Consider the following 26307-nt stretch of genomic DNA (forward strand, 5'->3'; position numbering starts at 1 on the left):
GGTCAGCTGGCTGGTGTGCGATTTTTAATTTGAGACAAGTCTACATATTCATGCACACGCATTTACATGTATGAAACAGTTTTATTACCTTGTAAACAGACTGTACAGTTTGCAAGTTACCCCAATGCTTTTGATGTAGCTAATTTTAGGTGTACAATGTAATAATTTAGATCTACCAAAAGATACCTTACGTGTCACACCAGGTGCGTGATAGTAGGGAACCTTGCAAAAGCGTAGCGAGAAGGAGCAAAAGATAAGGTGACGCTCCAATTTTATTGAAATACGCTCCAGCCAAAATCCTTCCGCGCTCACTCCTGCTCCACTCTGTTCGCGTGCTCTGAGTGGAACCAAAGTTGAATATATGTTTTTCAAGTGGGAGCAATAGCAAACTGTACCTGGGTTTTTTTTTTTCTTTCAGACTGTGAAACAAACGAAGTAAAACATGAACAACTGGCTGAGGCTTAACAATAAAGGACACATTATTTAGGACATGGGTGGCACCGAAGCACCAAGATGGAGGGAGGAACCATAACAAACCAACAAGCTGCCTAAATAAAACCCATCAGGGATGAATTCCGCTTACCCACTCAGAGAAAAGCCAAAGCCTGGCTCCCGTCTGTGGAATGTTCCAGACCCCCACCACCCCCACAGCCATACTAATGAGGCATGATGCCATGCTGACCATCCCCTGGTGTGCTGCCACCTACTGGAAGTTGGAGAATGAGCCTGTGTATTTAAAAACCAATAGGCAACAACCATATGCACCTTCTCCCAAGAAAATATGGTGCCATTAAGAGGCAAAAGTGTTAGATTACGTTCAGTGTACATCAAGGCTATAAATGACCTATAAATTTACAATGCACCCTGAACACAGTGACATTTATTCATGGAAATTGGTATGAGCTATTAGTGAGGGTTGCAAAGGTGTTTCCAAAAAAACAGAAAAAGGGGAGGGATGGCCCTCCTAGAAGCCCTGTGGGTGGGGCTGGTCCTCTTCCTGACCCCTCCCACCTCAATTTCCACCATTTCTTACCTTCTCTGGGTAGCCTGCACTGCCATCTTTGGCCGAGGACACAGACAGCTGCCTCTGCAGCCGCAGAACCTCCTTCTGGGACTCGCGCAGGAGCCGCTCAACCTCAGGGAGGTGAGCCGAGCCAGGGATCCCCTATGAGAGTACAGAGGAATGGGGGAGAGGTCAGAGACGCCCAGTCCATCGCTTTCGCTAGTGCAGAGCTCTGGTGCAGTGATGGAGAGGAAGCCCTGTCACGCTAGCTCAGAGCCCGTTATGCTAGATGACAGCCCCGTCGATCTAGCTGAGAGCCGGTTATGCTAGGAGAGAGCCCATTGCACTAGCTGCACTGCCCCATCACGTTAGTGAAAATATCCACTGTGCTGCAGAGTTCTGCTGCACTAGCTGGCCAAAAGTTCCGTCTCGCTAACAGAGAGCCCCGCCAGCTGAAAGTCTGGTCGTGCTAATGGAGAGCCCTGTCTCACCTACAGAGAGCCCTGTGCTAGCAGAATGCCCCGCTGCGCCAACCCAGAGTCCTGCCGCGCCAGCCGAGAGCCTCGCCAGAAAACCCATCGTGCCAACAGAGAGCTCCATAGCATTAGCGGAGAGCACCATCATTAGGGTGACCATTCATCCAGATTTCTAGCCCTCTGGACTGCTGTGGGGCGTCCTCCTTCAAGCCCCCATGTCCTCCTTACCCACCTCCCCGTCAACAACTAATGCCACTCTCTCCCACCCCTGGTTGCACAAAAATCATGAAACACCTGCACACACATACTACAAAAGTAGAGAGTGGGAGTGCATGCAATGATCTCTATGCCATTATCTCTAGATAATGAGGTAGATATACCATCCTCAGCTCCCCCCCTCCCAGTTTGAGGATCTTTTCATGGATGTCCTCATTTTTCAGCCTTAGTCCTCCTTTTCAGAATCATGCCAGCACTCACCATACCCATCACGCCAGCAAAACGCCCCGTCACACTAGCAGAGAACTTGCACCTCCCGTTCTCCCTAAAATGCTGGCTAATTAATTTCAGGTCATACTGTGCCCAATGATTATCACAGTAACACCGAGGCAGAATGTAAGACGGGGTTTGATGCAAGGCTCAGCACTCAGCATTTCTGGAAAGGTGACCTACCCAAGAACTTGCTAGATTCCTAAATCAATCTGCTATTGCAATCCAAATGAGCAAGGCTCACCTTGACGGCTTCATGTATAACCTGAAGCGATCATGCATTATGCATTTCATTTAGCCTTTGTGACTAGGTCATTACACCGGCTTATGATTAACAGTCACGACACACAATTCACCTTTTGTGACATCAGTGATGAATACCGATGTGGGATCATTGCCCCCTAGTGGACATCAAATGAATACATCAGGCTGAATTTGAGCCCTGCTGACATTGTCAACTAGTGGGAATCATTAATATCCTTGTTATCATATTTTATATTCAAATTGACTTGTTTGTGAAAAGTTGTCTGCATTGTTTTGGACAGCTGTTATGAACAAAGATGCTAAATATCTGTTGCCAATAACAGTGGCAGACATTTAGGTGATATGCAAATTAAAGCAGCACTCCAACAAAAAATGTTAGCACTGGCTATTCACAATGGTATCTCAGTACTATAAGTCCCCTTGGTCATCATCTCCTTTGCTTCCTCCATAAATGCTGGAAGACAGTCCCCTCTGCAGAGCCAGGCATGTCCAGCAGAGGGCGCATTATGACAAAAGAAGGCTTACAATAATGAGCTCTGCTGCATTAAAACCACACACAATGCTCGTTTGTTAAAAAGAGGGCAGACACTCCATCCGTCTGCTGGAATTAAGCTGGCAACTCTGACTGGTGTCGCTCCATGGCAGGCTGGCTTGGGAAGCTGAGGGCAGCTGCGAGGCGTGTGACTCTGCTGATGGGATTGTGTGGTACCACCCATATCATGCGGTGTTCGTTAGCAGCTAGTGTTACACACTTACCAGTGTGACCAGTCACCTGCAGGGTGCTAAGTACTGGTTAATACAAGCAACAATTATCAAAAGTTTCTGTCACAGTGTTGTTTCAGAGGAGCGCCCTCTACAGACTGGATGTGGAAGTGACACAGCATGGCTGCGGTGGTCCGCTCACCTTGGCGGTGCCGACGCGCGCCTGCAGCTCGTGGCACTGGCGTCGCAGGTTGGCAATCTCCTTGTCCTTGCAGAGCAGCGTGTCTGCATGCTGGGCCAGGTCGCGGGCCCGCTGCCGGGCAAAGGCCCGCTTGTACTGTTCTACAGCACTGCCGGCCCTCATCGATGCTGGGACATTCACCTGGGGTGGGGAGTGGCTGATTTATCAGTGGACTACAAACCACTCACCAACAAGCACATCAAAAATAAAATACCATACCAGTGGGGGGTGCTGTGCCTTCCAAGACTTTATTCTGACTCATTATTCCCCGTCTGCTGATTGGGGCACATTATTCTTGCCCCCCCCCCCCCTTCCTTTTGCCTCCATCACCTGAGCATTTTACCGGCTGACGCCTGGTTCCGAGAGTGACGTTCAAACAGGATGCCAGGCGAAGATTAAAATAGCATCTGGGTCAGCTACGGCTCGGCTCCGATCGATCTGTGGATCTGACTGGGGGGTGAAAGCGCGTGCTGAGGCTCTCCAGATGGCGACGCCAGGGGCTGATGCCAGGGCAGCATTCCCAGCTCTCAGGTGGGATTGATGCAGTATTAACGGCCAAGGTCGGGGGCCACTGCAATGCCGGCACATTTCCTGATTACTCGCGACTCGAACGGCTCATAACAAGCATTTCACTGATCGTCACAGAGCGGATTACCGAACAGTCAGGTGCCCTGCAACCCAGACAAGAGGGGAACCGGGTCCAAACTCGGGAAAAGCGACATCTGAGATGGCTGTTCAACCCCCATTTACCCCCCCTGGCACCCTGACCCCCTGATCGCAGCGAGCCCCTCACCACTCGGAGGTTGGCCTCCTGCAATTTGCGCGCTCGCTCCTCCAGCCTTTTGGCGATCACTGCCAGCTCTGTGTTCTTCCTTTTCAGCCGCTTCACCTTCTCCTCGGTCTCAGGTGAGCGGCTTTTGCGCTGGGTGGAACAAAATCACACTTTAACAACAATAAAGAAGAACATTAAGAGGTACCCATTTACACAGATGTCTGCTGTGAGGATACAAAACCTCATCTCATCATCAACATTGTAATTACCCTCCCACTTCAAACACACGGGCATTAAGACCGATATAACTGAGCCATCAATGGAACAGACAATTCAAGAATCTGTCTTTCAGAAGGATAGATGAATGGACATTGCACTTTACTCCATACACTAGTTGAATTATGGAAACACTTCCAATTTTTAGAGACTGCAGAACTTAACTGAACAGTTGCTCCAGTTACTTATTTAATTGTCCAATGAATGATATTAACATTCTTTGATTCTTTGACCAATATTCATGCAGCAGTTTTTAAAGCGTAATGCCAAAAATGCTTTCCACAATATTAGCCACTAGTCTATGTTTCATTTCAGCTTATTCCTTCAGTAATTTGATATATATTTATACTTCTTAAGCCATATTTTCATTTTGGTTATGTTTCTGGTTGGCTGGTGGTGGGTAAACAGCTGAGCAGCCCGAGTGGCATGCTCATCTCCAGCCTGAGGGCATCTTCCTCACCAGCAGGCCATTCTCCTCCTTCAGGGCAGCGCAGGTCTTCTCCAGGTCTCCCAGGGCACGCAGCAGCTCTGCGTTCTGCCGGACCAGGTAGCTGCAGTCCGTCCCATTCTGAAAGGCATTACTTACTACTTACTACAGGAAGGAGATCTGAAGATTTCTGACACTGCTCAAAGCCGGGCTTACTCCTTAACATAGCCTCATGAAAGTAATTAACAAGGCAGTCTACAGCCTGAGCTGGGAAACGAGGCCTAATTTACCTTTTCTTACCGTTGGGATATTTGCATTTTTGTGTTCTGGTTTGAACTGTAACTTGAAGAGCAAGAGAGAGAACATTTCAGCATTTGCACAAACAAACTGAGCTCACGAGGTGCAAACAGCACGTCCATCACGGTGGGGACCGGCTTTTCTCCAAGCCACCTCCCGTCACGTAATGATCCCCCACCCCCCAGTCCCTACATTGACGGAGACCTGATGGGGTCCTCCTCCCCACCTCTCAGCCATGGGATATGCTGCCAGTCTCCATCTATGATTACACTCTGCATGAGACCCTGATGCATCATGGGAGTTGTACAGCACAGAAATGTCCTTCCATTCTAAAACTGAACAGTCTGATCATATGAATACATCCATCCATTTTCCAAACCGCTTATCCTACTGGGTCGCGGGGGGTCTGGAGCCCCCGGAAGCACTGGGCACGAGGCAGGGAACAACCCAGGATGGGGGGCCAGCCTATCGCAGGGCCATATGAATACATATGATTCACATATTTATTCATGCTAGTGGCAGGAACAGCTGCAGTGACAATGAAATGCCACCGTTTACTACAGCGTGACCCATCTTGGGTGTCCACAAACACTGTGAAACAAAAGCCGGCCCTGGGGACAGGTCATGCTAACTAAGCTAGACTGATCATTAGGACAGCAAGCAAGAGGGCAGCCAGACATCCTGAACACCAGCAATGGAACTGGCCCACATGAAGCACAAAGAGAGGAAGTTCTCCCATTAACCCTCTGGGGTGGAGTGCGTTGTCGGCGACGCAGTGTACTTTTCATGTCTATTTCAGTTTATATCTCGCTGAAATCTTCATGTAGAATCATTGTCTTCTATTCAAAATGGCCATTGTCGGAAGTATTAAAGTTTAGGTTAAATGGGCAAAAAATTAAAGCATGTCACCTTTCTTTGTTTTACCTGCATCGGGGGCGTGTAGTACTGTCCTCACCCGAAGATCTCTATTCACATTATAAATAGTAGCATTTCCGCGTATTCAAATCGCATTTGCATGGTAATTAGATGAACAACGCAACGGTGAAACGCGATCCAGAAACATCCCCATCAGCGCCATAAAAGGGGGGGGGGGATGTGGCCAGGTGGGAATGGCTCATGCATACACATGAAAGTTGCTACATATTCAATGAAAGGAACCCAGAAATAGTGACAAATTAGATTTTTCTTATTTATTTATCCAAAAGAATGTTGCAACTACACCATTTAGTCATCTTCATGTAGCCAAGACTTTGGCGATCAGATATCTGGGATCAAAACAAACTGCCACCATCGCTTACTATGTATTTTTATAATATTTCTGCAAGTGTTCCAAACTGCATTTTGCAATATCTATACTTTGATGTCAAATTCCAAACTTCACATGAATCTGACATATTTACAAAGTACATCAAATAAAGATGAGTGTAATGCCAAAGCAAATATATAAGAAATAAACTTAATTCATGGCAAACAAATTATGATAATGAGTGAGATGCGTGACCATGCCCCAGACAGTGAAAGTGTGTTCCCTACCCCTAGACCCCAGAGAGTTAAGAAAACTACACCGAAGACTAAATCCAGGATTGCTTGAAGTAAAGCCTAAGAAGGTTTATGACAAACAGATGGGGGCAGATGTGGCACTCAGATCTGCCGCAAACACAAACCAGCTAGAAATGTACTGCAGAATATACTTGAATGTACTGCAGAATATACTGTAAAATGACATGATATGGAGCTAGAACTGTAAATGAGTGTACTGGGGGGACAGCAGTACAGTATATCTGAACACGATAGTAATGTGCCTCAAGAAAAGCACAAGTCTCGAGGCTAATGGGTACAGATCTCACAATGGGGAGCAGTACAGAACAGCAGCCATCAAAATGGATCCAGTCAAAAATGCCAGTCAGATTACACAGCTATTGAAATGCTGAGGTGATTAAATTGGACTGCTGGAATAAAGATTAAGTATAACATAAGAAATCAGGGACAAGAGTCTGTGAAACGAGGCTTATTAAAGTCAAATCTGCAAAGCTTGAAGTCATAAGCCATCTATCATACCCAGGGAGAGGGCCGGGGAAGCCGAAGGCCACCAGTGCAATGAATTGGTGCTTTTGCCTTGGGGGCAGTGGAGAGGCTGCTGGGGTTAGATCCATTCTTCAAGCTTTTCCAGACAGGTTCAGATGCGGTCAGTCCTCTGATCAACAAAGAATTAGTTCTGTGTCAGGCGGTTTTAACTGAATGACGCAAGCCTGAATGGTACGCTCCATAATAATAAATGAAGTCCTCCACCCCCAAGTCCCTAAGAAATAGAAACCTGACCTGGCAGACAGGTGCATCAGCGGGTCACACCTGAACCTCACGGGACATGTGTGCGGAAGCATGGTGTTTTAAATGGTGATGGGCGGCAATGTAAATCAGAGAATGTAAACAAAGAAAGCAGTCGGGTGCTGACATCATGCTGCTGAGTTGCCATGGCAACTCATGCCAGCATCCTTAAAGGCGGGAATTACTGGTACTGCCATAACACAGTCCATAGCAGCTGAACAGGTCACAGCTTTCACTACATATACAGGCGGAATCTCTCCCCCGTTCCTGTCCCATAATGCACTGCATTTAGCCAGGCCCTGGAATCCCTAATCTGCAGTATTTGTACCAAAGTCAGATGTTCAGTCATCCTATTTTTCCACGTGGTATCTGAATAAACTGGCCCTGAGCCGACGAGGCCGCAAATTTCAAGTATTTGCCCAAAATAATGCATGGGTGTGGGTGGGGGTCCGCTTGCAGGTGCTGCTCATGCCAGTGAGTACTGATTCTATATCAACCCTGACCCAAAGGAAGCAGACAGACTCGCTCATGTCAAACTCCCCCCAGTGTGAAGGTGTCCCCCTGTGCACAAGCTCCACATCAGGCATGCACCATGCATGTGTCAGTGGCTGCTAATTTCTCATGTAAAGGCAGGAGGTGCTCTTAGGTAAAATAGTCCCATTGATAAAGGTGACACAGCAATACATTTTTCAAATGGGAAAACCAACACGGCTGCACAAAATACCTTCTGGAAAAAGTCAATCAGGGAGTGGTCAGTTACTGCCAGACCCAGACAGCCACCTCCTGAAGCGACCAGTGTGTTTTTACAGTATTTGGAAAAAGATGGGAGTCACAGAAAACAATGGCGCTCTCTGAAATGCTTCACTGACTCACCACGGCAGGCCAACGATCTGCTGAGGCACGCAGCGAATATTTAACAAATCCTGGCTTAATTAGGTATCTCCTAGCAACAGAGATGTGCCCCCCTGAGCACCTGAGCCCCCCCCCCATCAGACAGACCCCAGACTGCCTGGGACACCCCTGGCACCAGAGGCCAGCTGGGATACCCCCCCTGCCTGCCCCCGTCTGGAGTTTCCGGACCATTACCCTGGAGTGGTTGGCTGTCTGGATTGCTCACATCCAATCCAAGTCCGAAAATTAGCAAAGGAACCGTTACCGCAGACGGACGGGTGACAATCAGGAGCCACCTCATTGGCGTTAAAATAAAACAACCAACCCTGACATTGGCTTCATAAGCACCCTCCCGAAAACATTCTGCCACATGGCTCCACCCACCTCACTCAGTTGGGACACCAAAGGATCGCACATCCATGTGCAAACAGGATCTTGGTCTTTGCCCAATCAAACCTTTTTTTACACTGCTGGCGACTCTGGAAATAATCACCGGCTACAGTGAGGGCAAAAAAAAAAACACCAGGCTGAGAAAAAACTAGACCAGACAAAAGTGAGGTTTGGAACTGCTCATAAGCACATAGTGAGTACAAACACCAGTCAGCACAAGCTGCTCAGACCCCAGTGCAGGCTGCTCCTCCTACCCCTGCTAGAAATTACCTGCCGTGCAAATGTAGAGACCTACAAAACGTCACTGTATCAGAGTTTGACACCAGAACAGAAAGACACGCTTAGGAAACCAAAGACGGCAGCTTGGGGTGGAGTGGACTAAGAGGGAAAGTGTTTCATTGAACATCCTCAGATTCATAGCGTGTGCCTGAGGAGAGCTGAAGTTAGCACTTTAGAAGTTTATTAAAAATGGGATCTTACCCCGCCTCTGGACTAAACCCTGTCTAGATAATCTTGCTTCAGTCCCTTCACAGCTTAACCGATTAACAGGCTGAATGCATGACTTCCCCCCATACCACCCCCCCATGGACAAACCCCCCCACCCCCACCCGAGTAAACACCGCCACAGAGACTCGCTCAGCTTTCCCCGAAGCTCGGAGGAACAACACACCATCAGAGCATTTTCCCACTTCAAAGAGAATCTACCTTTCAATAAGCTGCTTATGAGCTTACTGCAAGAGCCCAAACACACCCACTTTGTCTGTGGAAGGCAAGAAATAAAACAAACCAGCTTGAGACTTTTTCCTCTGTGGCCGGAAGTCTATATTAATTGCAGCTTAGATCAAACCATCACCCCCCCCACATTCCCCTAAACATCAGTCTTGAATAGGAACACTACTGACATTCCACCTCATAGTTCAGAAAAGAGTGACAGCAAACTGATTGTTAAGAGAGATTGGTAATAACTCCGCTGGTCATGTGCATGTGGGCATGTGGAGGACCTGTCCTACTACCCCCAGGTGCACGAAACACAAGGCAGATCAGCACCATGCAGAGAGAACCGGAACAGTCCAGAAATAGCACACGATACATCTTAATTACGATATAAAGCAGTTATAAGAAGGAGCAACAAAGCTGCCAAGCACCTTGTGCTGGTACGCTTGACAAAAGCAAGTTACTACACAGCCGTCTGACTGCATATGCGGCAAATAAAAGGTGGAAACCTGACAAGCAGATGAAGCTGTTGGAGGAAGTCTGACATGCTTTTGTTCAAGAGCAATACTTTCTGTGGCATTCTTGACACTCTTACTGATTATTATTCATTATCTATTGTTACTGCCTATTAACATCTGAATGTCATTTTTGCTATGTAAATGTGTGCTGTGGTATTCTAAATCGGCAATTTCCTTCAGAATTAATGAAGGTCTCTCTGTCTGTCTTTGTCTGCCTACCTGCCTGGACTGGCATCCAATACAGGGTGTCCCCTTCCTTGTGCCCTGTGACGGACTGGCATCCCGTCCAGGGTGTCCCATGGCTTTTTCCCCTATGCTGCCTAGAATAGGTCCAAGGTCCCTGCAACCCTGTCGAGGGTAAGCATTTGGTTGATAGATGGCTGTTCTGCACACAGCACCTATCAGTATTAATCAAGGTGCAAGGAAATCCCTGCTTAGTCACATACCACCTAAGGAGTGTTTCTCTCCTAGTGGTTGTAGATCCTGCTCTCAGCTCATTCTGCTTTTGCCTGAAAGCTGACGGTGCAGATTCCCAGAGGCCTGTCATCCAGCAGCAGAGACATGAGCCCACAGGGAAGGCTGATCCATCACTTGAGCTGTTCGGACACCGAACTGCACTGTCAACACTCACGTCAAGAGGCTCGCTGCATAGGTTAAACTCACTCGTGTTAAATTCGTTAATCTGGGACAGGCGCGTCGCATTCTGACGCAGAACGGCTTTTCTCATTTGGCTCTTTGTTTGAACCCCATGCTATGACTTTCCATTTCCCTATTTACTGAGGTGACTGAGGTGCAAAAAGGTCCACTATGATGAAATGCATTTTACACAAAATCATCAGTGAATGGTTCCATCTCAGAGTTATTGCTTACTGACTGGTTGCATCTCAAAGGTTACGTCTGACACTGCGCACATAAAGGCAGTACAGGGTTTGAACATGCATAAGGGCGTACTAACACTTGGCCCAGTTGCCTTGTACGATTGCGCACGTCTGCACTCATGTTGGGCGTAATTAGCCCAAGGATACTTCCATCATCACCGAGGGACTTTTTTGTGTTAATGAAAACATAGACAGGAAAGTGCTATTATGCAATACAGTGGACTTCACGATTAATGTCCTTATTCTGCGGCTTATTTGAAGTTGCTTTGGGCATGATGACACACACATGTTGTGTTTGGAGTGTCCACTTGTCCACTCACTGACTCACTATATCGTATTCGCCACAGAGAACACGAGGAGATAAGGACAGACAACGGATGATACATTTTGGACACTAGGAGGATGTTACACTGCTACATAATTATGTGCCAGTTATTTTAAATTGTTTTCTCTGTCTCATAACCAAATGCCAGAACATGGACACCAATATTGATATTTTTGGATCCGTACACATTGTAATTCATATATGTTTTATCCTGAAATAAAAACAGTCAGTGACAAAAAAAGTTAAGCACCCTGAAGTAATGGTCCGATTTGGATGTAATTTGGTACATGTACAGATCAGCGATGGGTATGCAAATTATTCAATTTGCAAGGAGCTGGCATGTCTAGTCACCAGACAGAGAGGATGCATCATAAATGCATCAGACAGCATTACCAACACTTGCTGGAGTTTAATAGGGGCTGCATTGTGGGCCAGGTGGTCGTATTGTGCAACTGCCTGGCATGTGGGGCATGCAGATGTCAGTCACCCAATGAGCACGTGAGGGCACCTACAACACCCCGTGTAATCCCACACCATGTCTTAACGACTGGCATCAGCCAGACTACTGGTTCACTGTCCCATGTGCAGGCTGCGGTTAACACCAGTACAGAGATGGCTGCATTTGGAGTGGTGCCATAACTGGGCGGCAAGGACTAATAACGAGTGGCGTCATACCATGTTCACTGAAGAATCTCGGTTCTGCATTACCACGGATGACTGTTGTGGACGCGTATGTCGTGACATTATCAAGTACCTTCGACTCCAAACCACACGTAAACCCTGCATGTTTGGCAACCACACGCCAAACAGGACCCCTCGCATGGAAAACTGCAGCGGTGCCCCAATTCGCACACTGGCCAGAACAGCGAGTGTGAGCTTTGATTCATATTTTATGACATATTAAATGAGAAATGTACTGAAGCCTCCCGAATGAGATCCATTGGCTTTATCGAGTCAGCACCCCTTCAGAAGCATGGTGTGTGATGCATGTTTACATTTTGTCATTCAGATACAGAAGCATGATCCATTCATAAATAAGCTGAAATACACCCTTAACAGAGCACACAGACCATTGGCCTGACTTTAGGAAGCCACAGAACAAAGAATCTGAGGAAATGGTTCAATGCAGCATAAACACTGGCAAGTCAGAGAACCCTAAACATCAACCCTGTAACTAACAGATGAGCTGAACCGTTCTCGACAGCGGACATAAATCACAGCGCTGTGCAGGACCCATCGCCCAATCACTGACGCATTTATTGTGGATTTATCACTGTCACAAGCGCCTGACGCTGATGGATTAAGGGTCCAAAGTAGGGCAGAGAAGTGCCAAAGTACTGGCCCAGACGACATGCAGAAACAGGTTGCAGCTTCCTCTGCACAAGGCAACGCCACCGGAGACGCGGCACAGCAATTCACAGTGCGTCACTCTATCTGCTGTCACCGAACCAGAAGCAAAGCGGAGCCTGCAGGCCCAGATCAGAAGTGCAACTGAAAGTGACAGGGGCCTCTCAGAGTGTCTGAGCTGGGGATTACACAGCACTGGACCAGCGTAGCCCCTGAAACCCATTGAGCACAAACCTGAGGGCCACTGAGCACACTCCAGTGATCCACTGAGCATGCTCCAGAGGTCCACTGAACATCACCGGAGAGCCACTGAGCGCACTCCTGAGGCCTACTGAGCACATTCCTGAGGGCCACCGAGCATTATCATGCAACTGAGAGGTTTGCAAGCAAAGCTAACTGCAGCCACCCACTGTTCTGCTCAAGATGAATCCTTGGTGATAATGTCAATATTGTTGAATTCAATGCCCTGCAGGCAAAAAACCTCAAAGGAAGCCCTGGTGCTAGAACCATTTTTGGGCACATAAGTGGTGGGAGTGTTGGGGGGGAACGCTGAGTCAGGGGGGCCATGTGAGACCCCCAGAAAAACAGAGATATAGCATAATCTCCAACATGCATCCAATCAGCATCCATTCTCCAGTGGATGGGCCATTCTCCATGGCCGACTGGGTGAAGTACAGAGGGACTGTGAATTTTCCAAAAGGTTCTGTATTCAATATCTCACAAGGCCTGATCATAAACAACAGGGTCAAATTCTCACCACAAAACCATGCACACACAGGGAGAAGGGAGATGGGCAGCTGTAATGCCACCTGCTAACGGTACATCCGGACCCCTCCTAACCCAAACCGTCCAAAGTCTAACTGGCCTTACAGATACAGCACTGCTGTGTATCCGATTGGTAACTAACAGATGTTTTTAAATTAATTAGACAAGGAGCTTTGATTGTGTATTTAACCCAAACTGGACATGTTAATGATCGTACGATAATTGACACTTAAAGGCAATGTATGTGAATTTCAGAAAGGCAATCGATGTTCAGACCAGATCTGAGGGGGAAGATGGATCGAAGAGCTTTACAGAACCCACCTTTCATTATCTGCAGTAGGAATGACCTCTGATCTCCAAATGAACCTCTGCAAATCATCCCAGTTCATCGCTGTCAGGTTCAGAGGGCATTCCTGAGCCTCTGGACACCATGCTGATGTTTCCTGCTCGCTGAAACGAGTAGCTGAAATTACCAGGGGGCAGTGAAGCCTCCAGCTGAGCCAAATGGAAGATTCGAGGACTCGCCGGGATTCAACGGGAATGGTGTGACACCCTCATGGAAAGGACACGCCAATCCGCCGCGAGAATGGGCACCTGAATGGCGTCACCCGCACATGGTGTCACCGCGACGCGGTCACCCGCACATGGTGTCACCGCGACGCGGTCACCCGCACATGGTGTCACCGCGACGCGGTCACCCGCACATGGTGTCACCGCGACGCGGTCACCCAAACGGCGTCACCGCGACGCAGTCACCCAAACGAGGTCACTTTGACGTGGCCACATCCCCACCCCCCCTTCTTGCGTCTGCCGGGGGTTACACAGGCAGAATGACGAGATTTCACCAACCAGGGACTGGGAGAAGGAGGAGGTGGGTTCCCCTCAGCAGATTTTACTGACCAACCTGCAAACTGGGTTAAAACTGTTAATTTTCAAAGGTCAGTACATGCCTGCCAGGAAGGCACACAGCCTGGAGCTCCTCCTCAATCGGCATTCACCGGTAACGGTACAGGGTGGACTCTCCACACCGAGGATGCTCTTGTTGTCATGGAGATACAATATAAAAGTGTCTCATAAACATGGTCTAACACCAGACTGATACGGAACACCCCCCAGAACAACCGCTGTTATACCAGCACATGACCGCACATTCCCAACATGGGGGGGCATCTCCCAGAAGCAGCAGGGAAGCAGGAAACCATATATGGGATTTTTGGAGACGGCAAAGCAGACAGAGACACACACGGGGGGGGGGGGGGTTCCTGCCTGCCCAGTATAAAGCAGTGCTTTGATCAAAGGCCTGATCTGCATGACAAGGGTATGGACACACAACACACACAGGGCCGCTTGCCAGGGGGCACACGGGGGTGCACGTTACATGCTACATGCCGGTGTACCGCTCCCAGGGAATAGAGCAGAGATGTGATTTATCAGCATGGATGGGGGCACGCAGTGCAGATTCCATCCTTACTCGGGGGCATTTACCGTTTCTGACATGGATCCTGCTGAAGACCAACTGATGAATACAGAAAAGAAACGCTTGAGGAGGAATTATAACCAGGAATAAGATAAGGGACCTTAGCAGTCAATGCTAAGAGGCCCACAGATTCCCATTAATAAAAATCACAACCTTCATTAGTGTGAATTTGGGCTGCAACGATTCATCGAGTAACTCGAATAACTTGATTACAAAAAATCCTCAATTCTTTGCTTCGTGTAACACACATGACTATGTACTGCTCAGTGATCAGCGTGTTTCACTCGGAGGATTATTACTGTCCCAGTGTGCTTACGCTGCGTTACTTGTAACAGGTTTGATTTGATGGCGCAATGGAGGAAGATCGGGAAAATAGCCAGATAGAAAATAGTCAGAGGAAAAGACAAAAAATGACTAAAGTTTGGGGCCATTTCAAATAAAAGAAAAGCGAAAATACTGTACAGTGTGTCCATTGTAAATCCGAATTAGCTCACCACAATAGCACAACGTCAATGATTCAACATCTCAACACAAAACATCCCGTCTATGCATCCAGTCCACAGAGCAGAACCAGTATACAAAGTACTGTAAGCATGAACGCTTCACTCACATTCGCGGCTAAAAAAGACATGCGATAGAAACGTATTTATGGGCATATGTGTGAATAAAAAAAGTGTAACAAAATTCAGCCCAAGCAGCCCCTATTTTTCCTCAATAAAGACACTGATAACGGAAGTGAAAATGTTGCAAAAAGACGGTTCCGTTACAGAGGTGGTGAACTCAGGTGGAGTGAAGGAAAACAACAGCAGTGATTGTAATCGCTACTAAACCTTTACTGGTAAAGAGCTGGCGAGAGTCCTTAACCAAATCAGCTGTTAAATAAGCTGAAAGGTGAAGATCAGTGTTTTCAGCTTCATTAGTCGCAGTGATACCTGCAGCACGCAGGGGTGAGTCTTAAGGAGAGCATGGGGTGTACTCAACTAGATCTATTTCAAGGCTTTAGTAATATTATTTTGAAGATTTAGATTTATATGAATAATATAATTAATTAAATATAACATAAAAATTACCCCCCCCCCCCACCGGTTTTGGGTTAGTGAAACTCTGAGACACTGAATTATCCATCCGCCACATGCTCCTCTAAATGCTCACACACACACACACACACACACACACACACACACACACACACACACACACACACACACACACACACACACACACACACACACACAGAGAGCATTCCTACCTCATTCAGGAGATAAAAAACGTTCTGACAGGATTGTATGCCTCCTGTAAATGTACAAGAACACAGAGTAAAGGCCATTTTAATTTATGCCTTGTTTAAGATATATACGTATACCTTTTTTCAGTAATTTTATTTGACATCGTTTTATTTATTTTTGCATTTAAGAAAGTGTTTTCTTTTAAAAAGCAAAACAAATATGCACATAAATGCACTAAAAGGGTTGAGTTCTTTTTTCAGTTCAATCATTAAAAATGTTTCTAAAACGGAAACCTGAGTTATTCATTTTAGAATAGTCACTATTGCTCTTTAATAAGACAAAAGTATTTCTTACAGTACCTGATTAATCCATCGAGTAATCGAGTAATTGATAGAATACTCGATTACTGAAATAATCGATAGCTGCAGCCCTAGTGTGAATTACTCACATATGCAAGTCTAACTCTGGCATGCGGAAACCAGCATCGCAAAGTTGAAATAAAAAACCTCTGGTATCGGCCTTTTCCTTTGATTATGGGGGGGGGGGCATTTTTAAATTAATGCAATTAAACTACAGGGTTGCCAAAGGTGCAGACATCTCCAATAACACAACCGTGCTTGAAGCTAAGCTGCCGTAGTCATCCAACATGCAGACAGACTGGGCCAGAAAACAAGCTTCTCCAGCACAATGCCCGCCTGTCCCCCCCCCCATCCCCAACAAAGCTGGACCTAAGCACTCAAAGACCAGGACATTCTGGAAACCCTGGATCATCTGGAGGACGATCCCTCACTGCAGGGGAGTCTGAGCGTGAAAGCAGGACGCCTGCAACACCCTCCGCTCCAGTCAGCGTGTGACACTGTACTCACACTTGGGGGGTGACAGACAAAGGAGAGCAAGGCTGGGACAGGCCACGTGTGTGTCTGTGTGTTTCTCAGCTGGGGAGAGGGGGGATTTATGACGGCAAACACCAGGGGCAGGTGAAGGACCCAGCCCACCCCCCTCATTCTGTGGCGCAATGCTGAATTTCCACAGAGAAAGAGGACCGGGGGGGATTTCATTAACCATCACCAGGACAACATACGGATCATTTGAAGTTAGCACCCCCAGGGGACGACATCTTACAGAGACAAGGGGCGGCCTGACAGAATCCCACAGAGACAGTGATGGAGAGAGACAGGCTGGGGGACACTGACAGAGCTAGACAGAAGACAAATAGAGACAGACTCAAACAGAGACAGATCGACAGAGACAGACAGACGCACATGAAACTTTTGAAACAATATAAAAAAAATGTAAAAGCACTTGTTAAAGTGAGTCAGTTTCTGGTATGTATTCATTATTTTACATACCTTAATAATTAAGTTTATTATAATGCTCCAGGCAGTGTTTCTTGTAAGGTTAAATGGTTAATTAACATTGGTACATATAAAAAAAAATTCTCATCTATTTTGTGAATCGTGATTATAAAATAGTGTGATAATATTGTGGCCATTTTGGCCTTAAATCTCCAAGGCCTACAGATGCTGCCCTTTTACATGAAAAGCTCTGCATTCCTTCCACAGCCGTGACCCACACGCCTCACCAAACATCCAGCTGCCACATCCATCAGGCATGGAGCAGCCAGATGTGACCAAGAACGTCCACAGGCCGACTCCGTGCACCATTCCCAGTTATTATCCCAACTGATGCAGAGTTAACTAGTAATTTTCAAGGCTTGACAAATCTGCCTAAAAGACAGGCAGTTTTTGCCACTGAAAAGACTGTAAGGGCTGGGGTGGGGGATGAAAAACACCAGAGAGATAGAATTAGAGAGAGATTTTCTATTAAAATCCTGAAGAGGAAGAAGCAGATCATGGCTCTTCTCTGTGATACGGGAGCTGGCAGCGTGCAGCTCTGATCATGCAGGAAACGTCCCACAAGCCAGCATGAAAGTCACAAGTCTGGGATTAAATTCAGAAAAAAAAACAAACAACGCTGACAGCAGGAGTAGCAAGCGAGCGAACATGACCCTTTAGCGGTTTGATGGGTGACAGGAATTCAGCACTGCAAAATCGTCAAATCCAGGGGCGGAGGGAACTCTAAACATCATCTACAAACTAACGTGGTGGAGAGTAACGCCTCAGATGTCAATGATCAGAGGATGCTGGTTTCAAGCGGGGGGTGGGGTGGATGAAGGGGCCTGCCAGTGAGATTAAAACATCACTTAGATCACCACCCAGACACAATGAGACAAGGTCAGAAGGGTCCTCCGATGGACAGCAACAGCTTCGAGAACGAGAAGGCCCAGCCTGGACCACGGGCGTTCTGCTGCCCCCCTGTTTTCTTCACTCAGGAGAAACTGGGTCAGAGCTGAACCGCAGCAGCAGCAGCAGCAGCACTCCCCCCGCAGAGATTCTGGGAGATCAAAGGAGGCCGAGTAATGAGCGTGAGACTTCCCTGCTTTTGCTGCCACATGTACAGAAACACGGAAAAACAGGAGCAGCTATTCTTAGCGCGTCATGCAGCGCCGGCGCCGCAGATCTGGACGACAATCCATCAGGACAGTCAGAAGAACTGCTGCACGTCTACAACCATCAGAACTCAACTTATTAATGAAATCACCAAATTAAACACGCTGACACCAACTCCTCATCGCAAGGCAGCGCTGGGCTGGGATTAAAAAAAAGTGATAAAAAAATTTTTACCCTGGACTTTGGAGTCCCCCCAATGAAGGAGTGATCCCATGGTAAATTTTGCAGCCCACCAACCCATGGGCTGGTGTGGAAAATGCCAGTGTGCCGGATGGCTAGTCCAGGTCCGACACAAAGTACATTATATCACTAAATGCAGCACCACCGTATCAGGCAAGGCGCGCCACAGAAATAGCAGCCGCATTCTGATACATGCATCCCAATATGCGACACGTGCATGCTGCATATTACTGATACAAAACCGAATCTAGACTTAAGAGAAAAATATTCAAGATACAGAGTTTACAAAAGAATAATGTATGAAAAAGACACTCCTGTAAGTAAATTTTACACTTTACCTTTTCATTTATTTGATATGTGGTCCTTCATATGGATCTCTAGTATATTTTTGACTTGTGTTCTTTGCTGAAAGGTGCTCTGAAAGGTATAGAGAGGTGGGGGGGGGTCACCTAATTTACCTAAACTGTGAAGAAGTTTTTCAGAGCGGGTCTTAGACCAGTCTGTATAAAACCGAGGATTTGGTCACAGGCAGGAGAGCCACAGTGACATGTATCACACCCCATACAATGACACTTCGCAAGCCTCCATCTGTTTATGCCCCAGTTTAACACAGTCAGGCCTGCAGGAAGATGGGGGGGATTATGGGAAATCTGTTGCCGCCAGAATAAGGCTGCAGGTAACTGATGTCCCGGCCCTTAACAGTCAGGTGCAGCTTGGGGGTGCCATAGCAAATTCCACAATTCTGCTTGGACACCCCGCTGGGAAATGAAACATTCCCAGCACAGAAAGTGTCAGCAAAACTGCTGCATGAAAACCTAAATCCCCACTGATAAGCTCAATAAACCCCAACCTCACTAAACGACCCCCCTGGGCAGCAGCAGAATAATAATATGTCATTAAGAGTGGGCTGGGGGTGGGGTAAGGAAGGGCTCCTCCAATCTCCAGCCACATGGGGAGGTGGGTCCTATTGTGTGAGCAGCACCCTTAATCACAGTTTCGCTTACATGAATAATGCTGAACCTCCCCCCCCAGATCATATACAGCGGGAAGAGGGGATGGCCGCGGGTCATTACCAAAAGGGGGAGGGGTGGTTACGCATTACCACAACCATCACCGAGAGCGCACAGCGAAGTGGCCTGGAGGTGCAGGTGGGGCTGTGCTACAAGCACAGGGCTACAGCGACTAGGCTAATCACAGAGTGGGAAGAGCAGCAGGCCCCCCCCCAGACAAGGGCAGTGGGGATGAGGATGGACTGTCAGCTGCAGCCCCACAGCCAGGTCCTCTGCCCATCATGGCAGCAGAGCTGAACCACAGCAGCGACAGGGCAGGGGGGCACTCTAAGGAACAAGCAAGCACACAGAACATCAAGTGAACAGCGCTGCCCTACAGGCCACAGAGAGAACTGCCAACCCACCCAATCAGTAAATATGGTGCCTGTACCAATCATTTTAAAGTTGTCTGAAAGGGGTCTGAAATTTAGCCTTTACAGCTTTGTAAAGTTTTATAAAGAACAGAGACCTAGTTTTAGTTGGCATCATGTGATGGAAAAAGTGAAAATATCACACACTTGTATGCACATAACGTCAACGATGAACCAGCAATAGCTGCAGGCTGCCTGGGTCTCTGCCCCAGCTGCACAGAGACAGCGCCACCTTGGGAGAAAGCAGGGAGCTGCACGGCAGAGAGACAACTGGGGGTGGATTTAAGTGGAGAATAATAGTTTTATAATCCCCTCATAGCTTTCACGACGATCTCGCCCTTGCCCTCCTAAACACTGCAGGTAGCCCACTAAGTCCCCCAAACATATCCGGGGAGCCAATTTCTGCATACTCCCAACATTCAGAGTGAGAATGAAACCACCAGAGAGCGCTACAGGAGAGAAACGCTCCCCAAAAGCACCGCCAGTATCTAGAATGTGGGTTAAGGTCACTGTCGGGCAGAATATAGCTGCCGCGGTTTTGGACGAGTTTGCACGAACCCATGACCGGTGCCAGTGTGCCGTCCCATATACGGGAGAACATGGCCTCCTGGGACAGCTTGTCCAATGTGGCTTCACGCAGAATGCGGGCAATAAAGAATTCGGAAAGAGTCCAGAGAGGATGAGCAGGGCTGTTGAGGACAGGTGGTACCCATGACCCTAACCCTGACCCAGCCCACATATGAGATCACAGGACCACGGTTAACGGGAGGCACCCCCTACCTTTCCGCACGCTGCCGCGTCACAGCACCCCAGCCCCTCGTACAGTGAATGGTGCCGTTTGCTCAGGCCGGGGAGTCGCGGCACCGTCATTTCCAGACCCTGGGTCCCCCTGGCCAAAGCGGCATCCCGGTCCTCAGCAGGGGCACCGTGAGGGGGTCTGACCTCCATCCCAGAGTGGCTCTCCATCTCTCGGCCCGGCTGCGTCACGTATAGGTCATGCATCGCTGTCGGCGGCAGGGTGTCCTGGGGGGGGGGGTCCTGCTGGGATCAGGTTGGAGTGTGACGCAGGCCAGCACGATGACTTTTCATGGGGAGGGTACAAAATTCCACCAAACAGATGCGTAGGGCCAACTTCAAAAGAAGCCACCCCTTCGACCCCAGGAGGGAGAGAAGCCAGCGAGCACCTTGACAACAGGAGCAAGACGGAGCCCTGGTGCAGGCTGGGGAAAGGAGTCACACGGCCGGAGCAGCGGTCCTCCTGTGGGGGTCCGTAACGGCAACGCGGCCCATGTTGAGGGGAAACCGAGGTAATCCAAAGGGATCGGTTGCAGGAAGCAGCCCTAACAAAGGCTGGTTGCGTTTGGAATCTTCCGGAAGGATGTCGACAGCGAGAGAGATTTAAAAATGAGGATTTGGTACGTAGTCAGGGGGTAACGAGAACGCATCCGGCCGCGAAGCAGCGCCATACGGATGGGTGGTGGGCTGCAGGGTAGCGGATGCAGGGACTGGCGTCCCCCCTCTTCAGTCGTCCCTATTCAGGAAGCTTCTCAGGCAAAGCGAGTCCGTCAGCATCGCTCTCGCATCACAAGAAGGGGGGGATGGGATTTAATCAGAAGCGTCTCTGGCGACAGAGCGACACCCCTGTCGTCAGTGGGACAGCTGCACGAGACGTGGCTGCGCAGCTCGCTGCCTCCTCACTAATAAAACGGCGGAGCTCCTGGCCTGTCTCCTGGGGTCCCAGCACTGCTGCGGCTCCGCCTCCCGGCCAATCGAAGGGCTCCTCTGGTGGCCGCTAACAGCAAAGTCGTGCACGGACACGGCGAGCTCCGGCAAACGGATTAATGTCCCCGTTTGAGATAATGACATTAAGACGGGGAGGGGGAAGCGCGAGTGTGCCCGTGTGTGCGTTTTGTTTAGGAGGGGGAACAGGGGTGGGGAAGAGCCATCCCTCCAATCACATCAAAGCAGTTTCTGGGAAGCAGCCAATGCAACTATGGCAGGAGGCGGTTTCCATGGAGATGATGCTGGAGCAATGCAAGCTCCCTATCGATCATGGAGAGGGCAGTGCTTTGCACAGGAGAGGAGGGGGTAGTTACTGGTCAACCCCATGTCTACGGTCCATCAGCAGTGCAAGGCTGCAACGCTGCCTTTAAGGGGGCAATTACAGGGTAAATACCGCAAACGGCATGCAAAAATGAGCCAAGCTGGCACCACAGGGACATCACCTTCGGCACGGATGCTGCCTTTAATGGGGCGGTTACTGGGTAAATACCGCAAACAGCATGCAAAAATGAGCCAAGCTGGCAGCGTTGGGACATCACCTCCGGTACGGACGCTGCCTTTAAGGGGGCGGTTACACAGTAAACACTGCAAACCACAAGCAGAAACAGGCTGGGCCAGGATCACAGCGACATCATCACCGGCACAAACAGCACTGCAAATTATCACTACATTGCACACATGCATAGAATCATAGTTTTGTACACTATGTTTATATTGCATAGGATTGTCCATCGATACATTTTCTGTAATCACTTATGCTATTCAGGGTGGTGGAGGGTCTGCAGTCTAGTACTGGAATTTTTTATATTGTTGATCTTATACATTTTATTTTTTGTATTTGTGTTCATGTGTGACACCATAGGGAGGCCAAGGCAAAAATTGAATTTCAACGCATGTACTTGTATATGGATGTGTTTGCAATTTTAAAAAATAACTCTTGAGTCTTGACAAGGTGGAGAAGCAGGACAAGGATGGGTGACGAGCCAGAGGTCTGGTCCGAAACCCAAGCAAACAGGGGAATGACAAAAAAAATCTGCATTCCCAAGTATGTGCTCCTTCCCCTAGGGTGAAACGCACACTCCCACCGCCGGCTCAGGTCCCGTTCTGTGGGATATTAAATGAAGCTGCCCTCTTCTTACAGGCTGAAGCCATGAACACTGTCTGCAGAACAGGACTCATTCGATTTATTACCTGTATGCGTCACATTTTTATTTTTACATGATGTTCCCTTCAATGCCAAGCTTAACAGAGGCATGATTCCATCCATCCATCCATTTTCCAAACTGCTTATCCAACTGGGTCGCGGGGGTCCGGAACCTATCCCAGAAGCAATGGGCACGAGGCAGGGAACAACCCAGGATGGGGGGCCAGCCCATCGCAGGGCACACTCACACACCACTGACACATACATTCACACCTACGGGCAATTTAGCAACTCCAATTAGCCTCAGCATGTTTTTGGACTGTGGGGGGAAACCAGAGTACCCGGAGGAAACCCCACAACGACAACATGCAAACTGTGATCCAGGCGGAGACTCGAACCCGGGTCCCAGAGGTGTGAGGCAACAGTGTTAACCACTGCACCACCATGCCGCCCCTAGAGACATGATTCCCATTCTGTAAACTGTGTTAAGGAATTCTCAGTGCATCCTCTAAGGACAGCATTAGGCTTCCTCATAGGAGTTATGGACGATCACCCGCCCTAAATGGCAGCACCCTACCCTGAGCTCTAGTTTTATTGTTGTTGTTAATGTTAATAAATAATAATAATAATAATAATAATAATAATAATAATCATCAACAACAATACGCTTTGTTTTGTTGTTGTTTCTGTTATTCATTCTACCTGCACCACCTCAAGGGAGTTACTGTAAAATTTGCCTGCTAATTCATTGCTAACCAGCCCACGCTACATTAACTCCACTAGGTCTGCCCACATTCAGAGAGACGTCACCCCATTGCTAATGAGCATTAACATTGGCAAACAGATTGAGGGTGTATCATGGGGCACAGGGGTCTGTATGAGCGGGTAATTAAACTCACAGGTAATAAAGGCTAAGAACATCACAGCCTGCATTCAGTACACAGACAGCAGCCTCTGTGGAGCCAGAAGAATTTTGTGAATTAGGTTTATTAACAGACTGGCGCCCCACCCAGGGCACCCCCTGCCCTGTGATGGACTGGCGTCATACCCAGGGCGTCCCCTGCATGGTCCCCTTGTGCTTTCTGGAAGAGAAGCAATATGCCTAATAAGCAGAAAGGTAGGGTGAACGAAAGTCCAGCACACTTTGAGTTCAGGGAGGACCTGAGGGGGATTCCACAAAACATGACTTCCCAGTTAGCTGGATAACTTAAGCTGAAAGTGGGTATTGTCCAGTAGGAGGAGACATAAGTAACACTCATATACGACAATCCTTACATTTGGCTTAAGTTATCTGGCTAATGAAGAAATCGTGCTTTGTGGAATACCCCCCTGCGTGGTTAAGGCATTTCAGCCTACAGCTACACATGCAAGCACAACAGCCATGCATCAACACCAGAGTGTCTCACTGGCCAGGCGCAGTATGGGGCGACCTGAACAGATGACAGACCGGCGCATGACCAAGGCCCACCGCTCTGGGAAGAGCTGCCAACCCCAAGCGGCTCCTGCAGCAGAACCACCCTTGTGCACCTGAGTCCGGCGACACACCAAAGCAAGCTCCCCTCAACCTCTCTGACTGCATTAAAACAGGGCCAGAAATCCATGGCCATGCTGCATTTTCAGAACCAATAAAAAAGTTATTATATTACCGGTTCAGAAAATGTATTATACAACTGGCCAGTCATTACATTATTGACTTATTACATTAAGGACGGAAAAATTATGACATTATTGGCAGTTATTACATAATTGGTTGCTACACGAGATACTTGGATTACATTACTGATTACATTTTTCAACAGGTAACTGTACCGGATAATATTTTTAAAGTAACTCGCCAGCCCTGGGTATGCTAGCAAGTGTAACCCACATGATAAACCAACCATTCAGAAGCTCTGGGCAAAACATCACGATCCAGACTGAGCAGGGAAAGGCAAGCGAGACAGAGTAGTAAGCAGAACATCCACCCGCGGGCTCGCACCTGCTCCGGGTGAACAGGAGAGTAGATGGGGGGGTGGGGGGGGGTAGCTGGCAGACACCCCACAGGAGATAATCCCCCCCCAGCAGCATATCCTCAGGCACTTTAAATTACCTCTGAGACCAAGCACATTTTCACCACCATTACAAGCTTAAACTTAATTGTTTCCTTGGGGGGTTATAACCTATATTAAGGACTATTTCCATTAATAGTAAATAGACATTTGAGCTTAAGTATCTTGCCCAGGGCACAAAAGAAAGGCCCCCTCCCCCCAAGTCCCAAACTGACAGTCATCAGGCCTGTACACACACACACACACACACACACACACACACACACACACACACACACACACACACACACACACACACACACACACACACACACACGGCCTGATACAGCCCACATTTATGGGGGCGATGAGGGGCCAGCTACACCATTCAAATGGAAGATGGATAATCATGAGGAAGAAAATGCAGGCTAATACTTAATGGGTACAACATTTAAAGGTAATACTCAAAGGAGCGTGTGCAGGGTGTCCGGGTCGCCAGCCTGACACCCAGAGAACGCTAGTTAGAATTCAAACGACATCATCAGGACCTAAGCTCCAAGCTACGGTGTTACATTTGTGTCTCATTCCTAAGTGCACAGTGGAACTTTCACAAGCAACCTATCTGCTCTGGCGTACTCGGGCTGTACGTTTCTTCAATTCGGCCTGTGTGGGCTCAACTCTGCCTACACACTTGTTCAACTTAGCACAGCGTTACTTTTGCACCAAAATTATTAGCCAATCAAAGACTCAAAGTAGTTAATTACTGATTGGCCAGTCTCCTCTCCCATCACTACACTTCAGAAGAGATACATTATACTGTACATGAGAGACTGTTTTACCTACAGGAAAATAAGATGTCAAATGATGTCAGGTTAGCTAACTCGCTACTGTGTGAAATGGTCAGGGGGTCAGTTTCCCATTTTGTCCAGTAGGTAAAATAATTTCCACATTTTCATCCATCCATCCATTTTCCAAGCCGCTTATCCTACTGGGTGGCGGGGGGTCCGGAGCCTATCCCGGAAGCAATGGGCACAAGGCGGGGAGCAACCCAGGATGGGGGGCCAGCCCATCGCAGGGCACACTCACACCCCATTCACTCACACATGCACTCCTACGGACAATTTAGCAAGTCCAATTAGCCTCAGCATGTCTTTGGACTGTGGGGGGAAACCGGAGTACCCGGAGGAAACCCCACGACGACATGGGGAGAACATGCAAACTCCGCACACATGCGACCCAGGTGGAGACTCGAACCCGGGTTCCAGAGGTGTGAGGTAACAGTGCTAACCACTGCACCACCATGCCGCCCCTCCACATTTTCATGTACAGTACAATTTCTCTTCCAATTGCCTCTTCCAAGAGGAGACAGGCCAATCAGAAATTAGCTATTTTTGTGATGAGTAATAATTATGGCACAAAAGTAACATTGTGCCAAATTAAGCAA

The 26307-nt window shown here is 48.1% G+C and overlaps 1 protein-coding gene across 2 annotated transcripts in view; it reads right to left on the reverse strand.

The window, feature by feature from the left end:
• The window catches only part of LOC125745025 (RIMS-binding protein 2), a 62949-nt gene that overhangs the window by 30872 nt on the left and 5770 nt on the right, over positions 1 to 26307 (reverse strand). The window contains exons 1-5 of one of the 2 annotated variants that reach the window (XM_049017409.1): positions 20691 to 21840; positions 4681 to 4788; positions 3966 to 4094; positions 3134 to 3313; positions 1034 to 1165 (exon numbers count right to left, since the gene is read on the reverse strand). In XM_049017409.1, the coding sequence (XP_048873366.1) occupies positions 1034 to 1165; positions 3134 to 3313; positions 3966 to 4094; positions 4681 to 4788; positions 20691 to 20912 (771 nt within the window). In that variant the 5' untranslated portion in view covers positions 20913 to 21840. Of the gene's footprint in view, positions 1 to 1033; positions 1166 to 3133; positions 3314 to 3965; positions 4095 to 4680; positions 4789 to 20690; positions 21841 to 26307 lie in introns of those variants that run through there. The other variant, XM_049017408.1, reaches the window with a different exon arrangement.

This window comes from Brienomyrus brachyistius, chromosome 6, assembly GCF_023856365.1.
Source record: "Brienomyrus brachyistius isolate T26 chromosome 6, BBRACH_0.4, whole genome shotgun sequence".
NCBI lineage: Eukaryota > Metazoa > Chordata > Actinopteri > Osteoglossiformes > Mormyridae > Brienomyrus > Brienomyrus brachyistius.